Source organism: Aythya marila, assembly GCF_965140915.1.
Source record: "Aythya marila genome assembly, chromosome: 1".
NCBI lineage: Eukaryota > Metazoa > Chordata > Aves > Anseriformes > Anatidae > Aythya > Aythya marila.
Window position 1 is genome coordinate 75,100,843 of NC_139042.1, and position 15,349 is coordinate 75,116,191.

Consider the following 15,349-nt stretch of genomic DNA (forward strand, 5'->3'; position numbering starts at 1 on the left):
AAAAAAAAAAAGAAAGAAAAAAAAAAAAGAAGAAATTATGTTTGTTTTTATTTTTTATTTATTTCTGAAACACTCTTGTGGTATGTTTTATTTGTCTAATTGAACCAAAGCTAGATAGAGCTTCATCCTTCTGGTGCTGAAGGCATAAACAGGTCTTTCAGCAAGAATATCAAAGAGAGGTATCTGTTGACAACTTTGCTGTATTATATTGTCACTGTTGCTACCAATGATTTATTTCTGTTTTTGTCAGCTTTGAGTAAATTCACCACAGAAAACCAATCCTTCTCCTAGTTGTCTGAAGAAAATACTCAGAATGTAAAAACAGTCATAGCAGAGTTCAACTTGAAACTACAATATTATAAGCTAATCTGTTGCAATGTCCAGGATGTGTGATGGCAGAAAGGGAAATAGTTACAGTGAGTAAAACCACAGGAACCTCCCCTTAGAAACAGGGTTAAAAACATGTTTTTAGGAGAACTTTAATTTATTTTTCAGCTAGTTGCTGATAGCTGTGGTTTTAGCAGTCTCAGTTGACCTTTTAAAACTTTTCATTGGCAATTCCAAGAAAACGATGCCGATTGGTATATTAATTACAATATCTTACTTTGTTCACTTTTCAGGTAAGTATTTTTTTGCAGTTTTTGTTGTTGTTGTTGTTTGTTTGTTTTTTAACCTCAAAATTCTTAAAAAACTAACTTTTGAGAAAATCAGTGTCAATTTTTAATCAAGGATGAAAGTGTCAAAAAAAATTAAATCTGACTGACACATAATAATAAAAAGAAAGAAGAGCGGGTTCACTTTTGCATATTAGAAATCTGTACTGATATTTTAATATTCAGGTCAATAACTTTATTTCAGGACTTTAGTATAAGTGAGTCTTGAAGTACTTTTAAAACTATTCATTTATACTAACAAATTTAAAAGGAAAGAAATATAAATCGTATTTGGAGCTTTTTTTTTCTTTTCTTTTTTTTTTTTTAATTGTATAGTATGATGAAAATGCAAAAGATATTTCAGATATGACACATCCTTTTCTTTACACAAAGTTGCTTTCCTTCATTGAGTATACTGAAATTGGTTTTACATGGGTTTTGAAATATTGCTATCAATGTGATATATTGATTTTTTTTTTAAAGAAAGTTGTTTTTCAAGTAAAAGAAGGATATAGCCCAGAAACTTCCTTCACTCCTCTGGGTTTATGTCCCTTTTAAAATCTATTCCATGTTATATTTCAGCAAACCAAACCTCTTTCAAGTACAGAACAGTCATTTCTGAGCATACATTTCTTAGTATGTGTGCTCAGATGACAAGAAGTCTAAAAAGAATAATATAAAAAATTAGAGGTAACCAACTATTTTGAAGCATCATATTAGTTTGTTCTAATATTTTTAAAAGCATGTGTTGTCTGTGCTTAGTAATAATTTTCCTTTTTTTTTATACTTGGTATAAAAATGCATAAGTAACACGTAAGACAAATGTTTAATTTCAAAGCAATTCAGTAAATACAGTTAATGGTGGAAGTCTAGTTGCAGTTGCTCAGATGGAAAAGATTCATTTCACAGAATTCTGAATGTCTCTTTCATGAATTTATTACTCTACATGAGAAATAGATGTTCTTACAGTAAAGTAAGTAAATAAATAAATCATTCAATCTGTTTAAACCTTTATTGTGGCATTAAATCAATCTTGCCTTTAAATTATTATTTCAGTTTATCGACTAAAAAGGGAGAGTAAGGTTAAGTGTTGGAGTTTCAATGTGGTTATTTAAAGTTTAAATAACTGACTTGAAAGCAGATTAATCTTGTGTGAATTATTAGTTAGAATCTCAAAACACTTAAGATGAGACACAAATGTAGATAAAGTTTAGTCATATTCACTAGAAATAGTGAGATGTCACTGCTAGCTGATCTGAGATGGGTGTCAAATAGGGATTTTTTTGTTATTCAGAAAAAAAATATCTCAGAGTTCATCATTATGGGTCCAGAGGAGGATCATGAAGGTTATCAGAGATCTGGAGCACCTCTCCTATGAAGAAAGGCTGAGAACATTGGGGTTGTTCAGCCTGGAGAAGGGAAGGCTCTGGGAAGAATTTACTGCAGAGTTTCAAGACATAAAGGGGGTTTATAAGAAAGGTGGAGAAAGGCTTTTAACCTGGTAAAGGTAGATTTAAAGAAGGTAGCTTTAAAGAAGTTACATTTAAAGTGAGCATAAAGAAGAAATTTTTCACGATAAGAGTGGTAGAACACGAGAACAGATTGCTGAGAGAAGCTTTGGATGCCCCCATCCCTGGAGTAGTTTAAGGCCAGTTGGGTGGGGCTTTGGGCAACCTAGTCTAGTGGGTGGCATCCCTGCCCATGGCAGAGCGGCTGGAACAAGATGGATTATAGAGGTACCTTATGATTTAGAGGTACCTGTATGATTCTACAACTATGTGTCTTGGAAAAGCCTCTTCACTTATTTCCAAACTAGTAAAGACTTATTTGCTTATTTGCTTATTGACTAAGTATTAACATTCTGGAATTCTTTACATTTAATGAAAGATTGGTCTCTTGTGGTGTATCTTCTTGTTTATTGCAATCTTATTTTAATTAACAGTTTTATTATTATTATTATTTTAGTTCAAGGCACAGCAACAGATTTATTTCAGGCATATTCCCAGTCTTCATCTCATTGTTGCCTGCATATATGCAAAAAAAAAACATCTCATGTTATCCATCTATGGTTTCACCATCCTTCTGCATTAACTCTGTAGATAGTTTACGTGCACACAGTATCTGTATAAATCTTTACTGCATATAGACTTAAAGAATTAAAAAGAAAAATGTTAGGAATTATCAACATTTATTTTTTTTCATAAAAATATGAAAAAATATAGAAATTGAAGACTTGTATTAACATAGAAAAAAGATGTTGACCTTGCATAGAAAATATCAGAAAGTGAGTAAACTTAAATAATCCTTATATTTAAAACAAGAATAGAATTTCATTTTTGCTAAAGTTTTTGTTACTTTTTTTTTTTCCCCTCCTTTTAGATATATTGTATTTCCTTGCTTTCCAGGATTCCTCCACAAATTGCATGTCAATATTTAAATAATGATGTATTGGACTAATAGGATAACATTAACAGAACATTAACATTGCTTTTAATAAAGGTGATAATTAATTAATTGATAATTACAGCTAGCAGTAGGCCAGAGATCTCAGTTGTGCAATATCCTGAAGATGCCAGTGTGCTCACTAACTCCACAACCTGGATGCTGTGTGTCTTTGAATACCCCAATGACAAGAACGAGGAGCCAGTTGTGTACTGGAGAAAAGGCCCCAGTTGCAACAACCAGCAGAGTCTTCGGTCAAGCTCAGGCACCGGCAGACCACAAATACACATTACAAAGGATGTGTTCAGGGGATACTCCATCTTAAAACTCAGCAATGTTGACCAAAATGCCAGCAACTTTTATTTCTGTGATGTGACGCTAACCCAGAAAACTCTGAGCAAATGTGGAAATGGCACCAAGCTGACAGTACAAGGTAAGAAGTGTCTAATACACAGAAACTGACTTGATATATCCAAGGAGAATTAAGTCTTCCACAAATTTTACTGTCTTCTCTCCCACCACTCACTGCTACCAGAAGAAGGTTGGGGAAAAAACAGTCTACAGTCATGAGTAGGAGAGAGAAGGTATGAACAGTTTATATAGCCAGACTTCTCAGGGACAGGGACTTTTCTTTGCATCTGACATTGGGCAGCAGAACATTGACTCAACATTTAATATATTTTATACATTTTCGATATTTTGCATATTATTGTATTATTTAAATTCATATTCTACATTAATATATACATTACACATTTTAAATATTTTTTTTCTTACTATTCTGCACACAGATTTGCTGGATCTTTACTTTGCTTCATACAAACAACAGAAATCTGTGACAATATTTTGTACCATTTTTCATCATTTCCCTCAGTCCTTGTATGCTGTCTTTTTTGAAATATGTAGTTCATGCTTCCCCTTCCAGTCACTGAAAAATGAATAGTAAATTAAGCACTAAGGGTATTTTTAGAAAGGTTTGTGAAAGTAGGGATACGTAGGAGTGGGAGTTTCTTTCTGTGTAATTATAAAAGCATTTTCATCACCTTATAACTCTTCCCCTGTCCTCAAATTTTCTAATTTCTGTAATCCTGATGGGGACTGTGAACTCAATGACTAAGGTACACTATTGTAGCAGAGCCAAGTTTTGTGCATGAACACTTTCCAGGCAAATCTAACTAGCATATGCTATGTACTGCAAAGAATTTCTCTGTTTCTACATTTCACTTTATGCATAACAATTGTCCAATGCATTACTTTTTAGTCCCTAAAGAAAAACAGTTGTTGATGAAATTCTTTTGATTTACACACCATCATGCTTGGTTTAGTTTAAAAAGCAAACAAGCAAAAACAAACAAGCAAAAAAAAAAACAAAACAAAACAAACAAACAAAAAAAAACACGCACAAAAACAACAACAACAAGAAACAATGAAAACCACCATAGGCTTTTTCATCATTGCGTAAGTGTGTGCTGTATAAAAGAAATGTTTATGCATATCCCACTTGGAGCACACTGAGAATTTTGTTTACTTTTAATTTTATAAATTGCTAACAACAGTTTCAAAAATTTCATCTGAAGAACAAAGACAATAGTTCTCACATGAGAGGCTTAACCTTTTAGCCTGGAAAAAAAAAGAGCGAAAGAAAATGTGATAAAAATTAAGACAACTGTGCTGACTAATCCTCACTAATCCTTCAAATGAAATCATATCAGAAAAGCAACTATTTTTTCTTTTTCAGGTACTTATTTTTTGTTATCTTCATTTCAGATTTCAAATGTAAAGATTGTACAAGATCAGAAACGACATGGTGGTGGTGGTTCCTTCTTGGATACACCATCTTTATCACCACAGTTATCATGGCTTTTGGTGTAAGTAATAACTTCAAAAATAAATACTACAGACCTAAAGAAAGGTGGTATCTTTTGATGGAAAGAAATGATAAATAGATTGTGCAGCTATAGCAAACTAAAAAGTCAGTCTGTTTTCTGTTAAGTAAAAAGTTAGAGGTAGAACCCCCTGCCTTTGAATGTTTTGAGAGCAAGAAACAGAAAGCTGTGGCAGCGGAGATGTATAGAGAAATTAGATCTGTTTTCTGAACTTGCTGACAACTGGGAAGGTGTTGTCTATGCTGGTGGTTGATCTAGAATTATTACTTTTACCTGGAAAGTAAACAGAATTATAAAACAAAACAAAATGATAATAATAATAATAAAAAACCACAACACTTAATCAGCATTTTAAAACACATCCTGCTTCCTCCATATGTCTGGGCTCCAGCTCCTAATGAGCTCCACTGGGCATACATGAACGTCTGCTCATCTTTTGTTTCACTCATGTTTCAATCAGCCAGTCAGTCATACCAGGATTTTATGTCCACTCTGACCCCCCAGATAATATGGGTCCCTGCCTGACATTTTCCTGGTCAGCAGTGAAGCACACTGACATTTTGAAAACTTGAAAACACTTTAAAGGGAAGGAGAAAATATATATATTTTTGATACAAAACTGTCTAAGATTAGAGTGATTTCTTATGCTTCCTACATATTTTACAAATCCTTCCGTCTTTCCTAATCTTGGCTCTGTTCCCCTCCTTATAATCATTTTAATCAATCACTTTTTGTGCATCAAAAAACTAAAAGGTAGATTTCAACTAATAGTTTTATTTTGATCATATTTGGAAATATCTTTTATGTGAAGGAAACTTTGCATAAGGAAATAAATCTGAACTGAAGAAATCTGAGCTATGTCATAACGTGATGCAAATGAGCATTACACAATCTTTGAAGGCAGGGACAGTGCTACAATGTGCTCTATTTACAAGGTCCTTACTTGTAAATGTAGTTCAAAGATTATCATTTATGAGACATAAAAAGTTCCTTGTGCTTCATTGTGCAACAATCTCCCCTCTCAAAAAACTATAGTGTACAGTCCCTTAGTAGTCAACAAATGCAGTTTAAATTGGATTAAGAGGGAACAGACAACAAACTTAGCAGACTTTCTCAGCTTGTGAAAGGGCTATTTAAGTATTAGTGAACCTAGCATTAATTACAGCAACAGCTCTCACTACTGCACAGTGGAGAATCTCGTTATGAAAAGACTTGACACCAGTGACGTAAGTTACAAGACCTACAAAGATACTTATGGTATCTGGTTGCACTTCTGGGTCAAATAAGGTTTGGGTTTTATTTTCTTTAGAAACCCAGTTGTTAAGTTCTGTTACCTCACAGCCACATCAAAACTAGAAATGTTCACACAGTTCGGGCAGTTGGAGACAAAGGATGTGTGGTTAGACAGAGTGAACTCAAGCCAGAGAGAGAAGAGGTAAACAAGAACAACAACAAAAAAAGAAAAAAGAAAAAAAAAAAAAAGAGAGAAAAAGAGAAAAAGAAAACACAAACACCAAAAAAATTGCTGAGATACAATAGCACTTTGCACTACTGAGGTGACTGTTGCTCAGACAATGGCTTGGCATTGGTCTGCTGGAGGGAGCTGATGAGCGATTTCCTGATTTTGTTTGCTTCACAGTTTTTTTTTTTTTTTTCACCTATTAAACTGTCTTTATCTTGACCCTGGAGATTTTTCATGTTTGTTCTTCCTGTCCTCTCCCCTCTTCTGCTGGGGACTGGGTTGTGAGCAAGCAGCTCTGTGGTTGCTTGGCTGCTAGCCAGGATCAACCCACTGCACCAGCTAAAGAGAAAGACACTGAGATTTACAAAGTCAGGGAGTTTATAACTTCTTATGGGTCTTTTTTTTTTTTTTTTTTTTTCCACTAAATGACAAATGTTTTGTATCATGAAAATGTGTATCATGTCAAAATCAGAGCATGCAATAATGAAAGAGGGACTGAATCACTCAAAGGCCCTTCAGCCCTTCTAGGCCACTGCTTAAATCTGGTATGTCATGGTTGGCTGAGCCCTTCACGTAGCTTCTGGAAGGAACTGCTATCTCAGGAAGAGGAACTTACCTCTTTTTAGCCTAAAATTCTCTTAGCTTTTCCCTTACCTCTGTCAAACTTTTTCTGTGCTTCAAAGTCCAGAACAGGGCACCACAATGCACTTTTCCAATGAGACTTGCATGACAATTGTGTATACTTTATGGAGAAGCCGTTACAGCTGTCAGTTGTTTATTTTCCCCAAAAGATACCCATCTCATCCACCCTCAAAAACAAACAAACAACTAATTTAAATTACATAAGAATAAAGAATAAATAAATTATTAAAAATAATAGTTATCTCTCTCCCCCTACCTTATGCTCTATTTTTATAAAGTGGCAGCATATATGCACCTTAAGAGATAGTATTAGGAATTGGAGAAGTATTACATGAAATCACTGACACACTTTCTACCTACTTTTATGAATTACCCTTATTCTGCTAACTGTAAAGTCTTAGAATTCAGCATATAAAAAGCTAATCAATCAATTTAATAATGTTTAATATTAGTTCTTACTCTTATTTTAAACTAAAACATACCATAATTGTTTTACTGTATCATAATTGTCTACAGTTGACCATATACCACTTAGCTAAAACCATATAGTCTATGAAATACCAACATGTTAATTACTCAGGTATTAGCTAATATACCTAATTAACATTAGGTATATTACACCTAATATTAATTTCCTATACATATATATAAATATATATATCTATACCTAAAATAATACCTAATTAGCTAATAATATTAGGGTCTAATGTACCACTAAAAATTATTAAGAATAATAATAAATAGTATGTCAATTCATGAAGTTGTATTTAACATTAGTATTTCCATGTTTACTTGTGCTGTGAAAAGTATCATAACTTTACAAACAATTTGCAATAAATACTGGGTTGCTATCCCAGTAAAGTGAGGAATATGATCTCTAAAAAGATGAATATCTGATGGAAACACATTTTTATTGCCTAACAATATATTTTGTGGAATATTGAAACAGATTTACCAGTGCTGTAAAAAGTGCAAGACTGAGTCAAGAAATACAGATAGCAGCGCTACCCTGAAAAGTGAATGGATTTATGACAAGCCATCCAGACCAGTTAATAATGGGTGTAACCAAGAATATGAAGATATGTCACTAGTAAGAACTTCAGTCACATTGAAAGGAAAATGATATGAAAAATAAACCATACAGTTGTAACTGTAAAGATGTAAGCATCTGTGATATGTACTACTTTGAAATACAGAAGAAATATATACATAAGTCACTTCATTAGCTTGGAATCTTCCTTGTTCAAGATTTTTTTCATTTGTTCATGTATTTATTTCAAACTAATGAAATAATTCAAAACTAATGATGGTCTATACATCTACAGATACAGTGAGCTTTACTGTACACAGCTAGCATCAAAATACTGTAAAAGTTAAAGATATTCAAACTTCTTTTTAATGCCAACAAGTCTGACCACACATACCAATATTTTTTTTTTTTCCATTTCAAACAAAAAGACACAAAAGTTGGAATTTTGCTTTTTCCTTGGGTTAATACAGTTTCTTTGCTTTACAACAGCAATGGCAAATTCTGTAATATAGTATAGGTCCACTGTAGTGATAGATTGTGATGAATTTAGAGTTTATCATAGAGGAATTTCTCACGTGTTCTCACGTGTTTTTTTGATCTTATTTCTAACTCCTTACACAACCCCATGTTTATAAATACCTGCAAATTCTTCCACACTTAGTTTTGTAGCCACCTATGCCACTCACATAGTGCACTTTGGGCACATGCATCTCCCAACAGAATGAAAATACTGAATGTATTTTTAAAAGTTTTAATTTCTGAAGAAAAATATAATCGCTTCTGTTGTAGGGCTTGTCTTTGCTGACCATGTGCAATACCTAAGATTATAAGATAAACTATTTGCATAAATTAGTGTCTTTTAAACTTGTTTGAATTAGAATACTTTGGAATTCATGTAAATAACAATAATGGAATTAAGCTACATAGAGCTTATTATAATTTGTGTAGTAATTAGGTACTTGAGGAAGGAGTGCCATGGAATACTTATGTATGTGTTGACTTGAAATTAATATTTTGACAAATTACATAAATTGTTGAAAATAGATTTTATTTTTTCCCCTCAATCAAATATTGCAAGCTGAATATTGTGATTCATATTTGCTTACCACTGAAACTACATTGTGTGAAAGGAAAAGGTTTATAGAATAAAATGTCAGAGATTACGGCCTTACACATTAATTATGCAGTAATTATAAAAAGTGAGTAAACTCTTTTTACTCAAGGTCGGGGGGAGACCAATAAGTCGCAGGTGATATTCAAAACTGTATTTTAAGAAGTGGATACACATTGCTAACAAAGTTCAGCTTAAACTTCATCACTGGTGTTTTTTTCTAAAATATTTCCCTATTCAATCACCAAAGATACCAATTACAATCATTTTCATTTAAGAAATTCATTTTACTATTTGACTTCTTTTGGTGAAGCTGTTTGATACACTTAGATAAAGTTACACTTACAGAGGGACAGGCAGACTATGCTTGAGCATAGTCCAACCTTTAAACTAGTACTAAAGTCTACCACTAAATCATGCTAGACAGCAGGAACTAAATATGTCTTCCCCACTCCTCTACCCAAACAGGCATAGATAATTTCCAGATTCAGGAACCCAAATTCTAATTGTGGATGTAAATATGTGTGTATATTTTTCAGAGAAATTAGCTCTTCAGAAGCAACTCAAATTTCAGATTTTAAGAATCTTTAAAAATAAAATCCTTGCTGTACATAATACATGTCTACCATTTCATTTTGAAGCAGGAGACCTTTTCTCCATTAACACTAGTGACAGGACCCGCGGGAACGGGGTTAAGCTGAGGCAGGGGAAATTTAGGCTGGACGTCAGGAGGGGGTTCTTCACAGAGAGGGTGGTTGCACACTGGAACAGGCTCCCCAGGGAAGTGGTCACTGCACCGAGCCTGTCTGAATTTAAGAAGAGATTGGACTGTGAACTTAGGCACATGGTCTGAACTTTTGGGTAGACCTGTGCGGTGTCAAGAGTTGGACTTGATGATCCTTAAGGGTCCCTTCCAACTCAGGATATTCTATGATTCTATGATTAAATTTTTAACTTGAGTTAAATATTAATGGTTTAAATACATGGCATGTTTATACATTCAACATGTAGCTTTAGAGAGAGAAAATGTCATTTCATCCTTTACAGTGCAAGGTGTTAAGTCCACCGGAGAGGAAGATTCAGTTCTGTGAAGAGAACTGAAGGCAGAAGTCAGTGAACCAAAGTCACCTTCAAGTACAACAAGCACAAAGAGGTCAATGCATTCAGTGAAATTTTCCATCTCTGGCATTTTGGCAAAAATAACAAGAATTCGTACCTAATCTAGCAGATATAACTAGAGGGCAGGTTTAAATGGCATCCCATTCAGAAAACTCATATACTTGAATGGAGCTGTTTTCTTTACATTTCATATCACTGGCTCCACTCTGGATCAATGGCCCTTCAAATGAAGGTCAATACAATTTTGGCACTTTTTCACATGCTTCTCAGAAACAGCCAAGGTATTTTATACATAATGTTTCCAAAGAAGTTGTACATAAACGTCAAGTCAGAAAGGTTAAGTACTTTGAAAGTTCAGGGGGAATAAAAACAAATAATAGGTAGTATGTGCCACTAACACTAATAGCAATAGTAAAAAAAAAAAAAAAAATAATAAAAAAATGTTGCAGTCAGCAAGGTCATGGAACTTTTATGGCAGCATAGAACAGAATAACACATCAGGACAGAATTCGAAATGAGCTTATAGTGCAAGCACTTATCAATATTAGACACATGAAATATTACTTCTTCCAATTTATGCTTTAAAAAGTCAATGTTGTGGTGTAAAGAATGTTAATATTTATATGTGTATTGGGTTTATGGGGCCAGGTTTCGGTGGGGGGACTGCAGGCATGGCCTCTGTGAGCAGAGCCCAGCAGCTGCCCCAGGTCAGATTAGAGCCAGCTCCAAAAGGGACCTGATGCTGGCCAGAGCTGAGCCAGGGAGCAATGCTGGGTGGGCCTCTGGGAGAGCAGATTTAAGATGGGAAAAACTGCTGTGCAACAGCAGCTGGGAGAGAGGAGAGAGAAGATTAAGAGAAGCAGCCTTGCAGTCCCCAAGGTCAGTGCAGCTGGAGAGCAGGAGTTGCTCCAAGCACAGAGCAGCAGTTCCCCTGCAGCCTGTGGAGAGGCCCCTGGTGGAGCAGGCTGTCCCCCTGCAGCCCATGGGTCCCACATGGAGCAGATCTCCACGCTGCAGCCCCCCCATGGGTGGAGGAGCCCCCGGTTGGAGCAGGTGGATGTGGCCTGGAGAAGGCTGCGGCCCATGGAGAGCCCCCGCAGGAGCAGGCCCCAGGCTGGAGCTGCAGCCCGTGGAGAGGAGCCCACGCAGGAGCAGGGGTCTGGGGGGAGCTACCGCCCACCCGTGGGGGACCTGTGCTGGAGCAGTTTGCTCCTGGGGGATGGACCCTGTGGGACGGAGCCGTGTGGGAGCAGTGCTTGAAGAGCTGCTGCCTGTAGGCAGCCCCTGCAGGCTTAGCTGGGGAAGGACAGCATCCTGTGGGAGGGACCCCACGTGGAGCATGGGCAGGGAGTGACCGTGAAGGAGCAGAGGAGATGAAGTGTCAGGGACTGACTGCAGCTCCTATTCCCCATGGGGAGGGGAACCTTTTTAGTTTGCTTTTAGTTTTTCACTGCTCCAGTCTACTAGTGATAGGCAATAAATGATATTAATCTCCCCTCTGATGAATCTGTTTTGCCAGTGATGATAACTGGTGAGTGATCTCACTTATTTCAACCCAAGACCTTTCCATCATATTTTCTCCCCCTTTCCCTTTGAGGAGGGGGAGCAGGGTAAAACCATCACAATATCAAACAAATTCTACAGTAAATCACAGAATCACAGAACCATTGGTTAGAGGGTACTTACGGAGCTCAAGTAAGCCCAATCACCCTGCTCAAGCAGGGCCACCCACCACCTAAAGCAGGGTACCCAGGCCCACGTCCAGGCAGTTTTTGAAGATCTCCAAGGAGGGAGACTCCACAACCTTTGTGGGCAACCAGTCCCAGTGCTCTGCTACCCACACAGTGAAAAACTTTTTCCTTATGTTCAAAGGGAAGCTCCCATGTTTTAGTTTGTGCCCATGGCCTCTTGTGCTGTCACTGGCCGCCACCGACCAGAGCCTGGCTCCATCTTTTACATTCCATCCCATCAGCTATTTAAACACATGTATAAGATCCCCCTTAGCCTTCTCCTCACAAGGCTAAACAGATACAGGTCCCACAGTCTCTCCTCATATGTCAGACGCCCCAGGCCCCAGTCTTTGTAACCCTGCAGTGCACTCTCTCCAGTAAGTCACTATCTTTCCCACCTAGCGCTGGAGCCACTACTTCGGATGTGGTCTTACCAGTGCTGAAAAGAGAGGAAGGACAGTTGGCAGCTTTTCTAGATTTTATTTTTAGTTTAACGAGGAAAGATGGAAAGTTACTACATTTTTTGTTTTCACACTGAAATTCCAGTTTTCTCAGTAGGTGTCATGTTTTATAACCCTAGCAAAATTAAAATGGAAGCCATGAAGTCCTACACAGCTGTCCAATTCACAAATTACCTGAGTGATTAGAAAACTCACATTTCAAATTTTACATTGCTTTGTGGCATGTGCAAAAAATGCCACAACGAGGCGTTTGCCTCAAGGAGGAATGATACCTCCATACAGCTTACATTCTCAAACACAAGCCTATTCACTTAGGAAATACAAAAAGGATTTGAGAAAAACAAACAAACAAACAAACAAACAAAAACAGACAAAACAATACCTAGATCGTATAAAAAAAACAAAAAACAACCACACTTAAAGCATATCTCCAGAATACAACAGTATCTCAGACTAGTTTCCTAAAAACAGTAAAAAAATATTTCAGTATAAAAGGATCCGTATTGCCTAAAACACACTTTACTATCTATACGGCAAGAGAGACAGATGCAGTACAGACACAAATTATTCCTTAATAACCTCTTAAGATTTGTATTTCTTGCCTGCTTAAACAAACCTCTGCATTTAAATAACAAAAGAACAAACATGAACAAAACCAAAAACACCTTAGCATATCCTTAGCATAACCTGAATAACATCAGAACATATACTAACATTGTGCTTTATCACAAAACTGTGTTAATCTTCAGAATAAATTATTATCTTTATCTGTTTTTCTAGATTTGACCGTATGGATACTAATGATTTTCAAAAGAATTTGTGAAATGTTAGTTTAAAAAGAAAAAAAAAAAGTTTCCTAGACAATGTGACCAGCAGAGACAGTAACAAGGTTTCAGCAGAAATGGCATATGTATGTATTTAATTAGTATTGAATGCTATTATCTTCATCAGAACCACTTATCAGCAGCATCAAGGTAGAAAATAGTTAGGAGATTTAGCAAGTTTAATTTCCTTTAACCTTTTAAGATAGTAATAACATTTTCTAAAAAAGGTTATGCAGCCTATTTATGTAGCAAGTCCATCAGAAGATGAAATTCTAGCAAGTGCAGATTATGCTTTCAGCCCTATAAGGACTTCACCTAAAACAAACCCTAACAGGAAATGAATCTATTTAAGAAGTATTCTTAAACTTAGAAATTCATATATTTGATTTTGGTTTGTTTTGATAAAGGAGATTGGTAACTGCTTTTCAAATTCATTTATCCACTACTTTTTGAAAGAGGACTCCCTACTGCCTTAGGCTTTGGAGAAATGAGTCAGAACCTTTCTCAGTATAATAGAGTTATGATGCTCTAACAGAAAATTCCAGCTATTAGTCAGCAAAATTAGCCAGGAAAGATCCATATGAAACTGAAGAACCTGCAGTGTTGTAAAACAAAAAACTAAACTAAATTTCCTTAATGCTAATATTCACTTGAAGAATATCACTACTGACAATACAAGAAAGCTTAAGATAAGTCTGACTTTATTAGATTTGTGTTTAAATAGAAAATATTTAAAAGTGTATGCATGTAATTGCCCAGTAAGACAATACACAGAAGAGATTTAAAACAGAACTAAGGTTTAGCTTAGGAACATACACAGCCATACATACCTCCAACTAGACCTGGTACAGGGTATGGACAGAATATTACAGATGAAGATAAGCAGGAAGTTAGCTGAAAGGAATCACGTCTTTTGCCATGAAGCAGACTGACCCTAAGTTACTCTTACTAGTCCTCCTATCCTAAAGGCAGCTTTTACAAACATTTAAAGGTTACCCCTCATTTGCGTAGTGACAAATGGCATGTACATTCTACATAAAACAGAAACTATTCCCCACATCTACATGGGCTCCCCTCTGTTGAATTATTTTCATAAACAAAAGCATTACTTTTGTATTATAGATATTTTTAAATTAATGTTTTGAAGTTTATGAAGATAAATAAAGGTAATTGTGAGCAATTCACACAATTTTTGAGACCAAACCAGTAGGAAAACAAATTAATCTTTAATAAGGTACATATCTATTGCAAAAGCACTACTTAGCTTGGAAAAAATACATTTACTTAAAACTCTACATCTTAAATTTTCAAGATTATACAGCTGTATGTGTTTGAAGGAGGAAATAAATTGGGTAGTATTCACAGTATCGGAACATACAGAAGCAGACATTCCCTAAAACAAAGACATTGCAACTGTCCTCATGAATTAAAACTGCCTTCTGCAAATCCTGCCCTGCGAGCCTGTTTGATCAAGAAACACTTTTTTTTTTAAAAAAGAAGATTTAATTTTTTCCACACAAAATGGGTTCAAACATTGTTGGCTGAGGATAATGCATTTCTGAATGTCTGAATGTGCTTTACTATGCTTCTTTAGGACCAGATGAACAGCTTAAAGACAATAAGACAATAGGCTCGTGTTCTTCTGCTTTTGGTAGATCATACACAATCAGAAAATATTTATAAAATGGTGGTAATAAAAATCTCTGAGTCTTGCTGTTCAGTAACCATTCCAAACATTGGTGTTATATCTGAACACACTTCTGTTCTCATTCAAGTTTTATGCTCCAAGATAAATATATATATAAAAAAAAAATCCCCCCACCCCAAACAAGAAAACTTCATCTTATCATTATAAACACTTCTGCAGCTTTTATCTGCGTAAGCATGATTTTTATTCTTTCTGAAAAGTGTTCTGTCAAATTATCATAAACCTCTGAAGGTCAGTTTCTAAAGCACTGAACATTACCTGTGGCTCTCAGAGTTCAGTGA

At 35.6% G+C, this 15,349-nt stretch overlaps 1 protein-coding gene across 1 annotated transcript; it reads left to right on the top strand.

Moving 5' to 3' along the window:
• Positions 1-523: 523 nt before the first annotated feature.
• LOC309891603 (uncharacterized protein) lies at positions 524-9,792 on the top strand. Its single transcript, XM_082784557.1, has 4 exons — positions 524-620; positions 3,181-3,528; positions 4,863-4,963; positions 8,035-9,792. Exons 1-4 carry the CDS (start codon positions 572-574, stop codon positions 8,206-8,208), a joined length of 672 nt encoding a protein of 223 aa, XP_082640683.1. The 5' UTR covers positions 524-571; the 3' UTR covers positions 8,209-9,792.
• Positions 9,793-15,349: the final 5,557 nt, after the last annotated feature.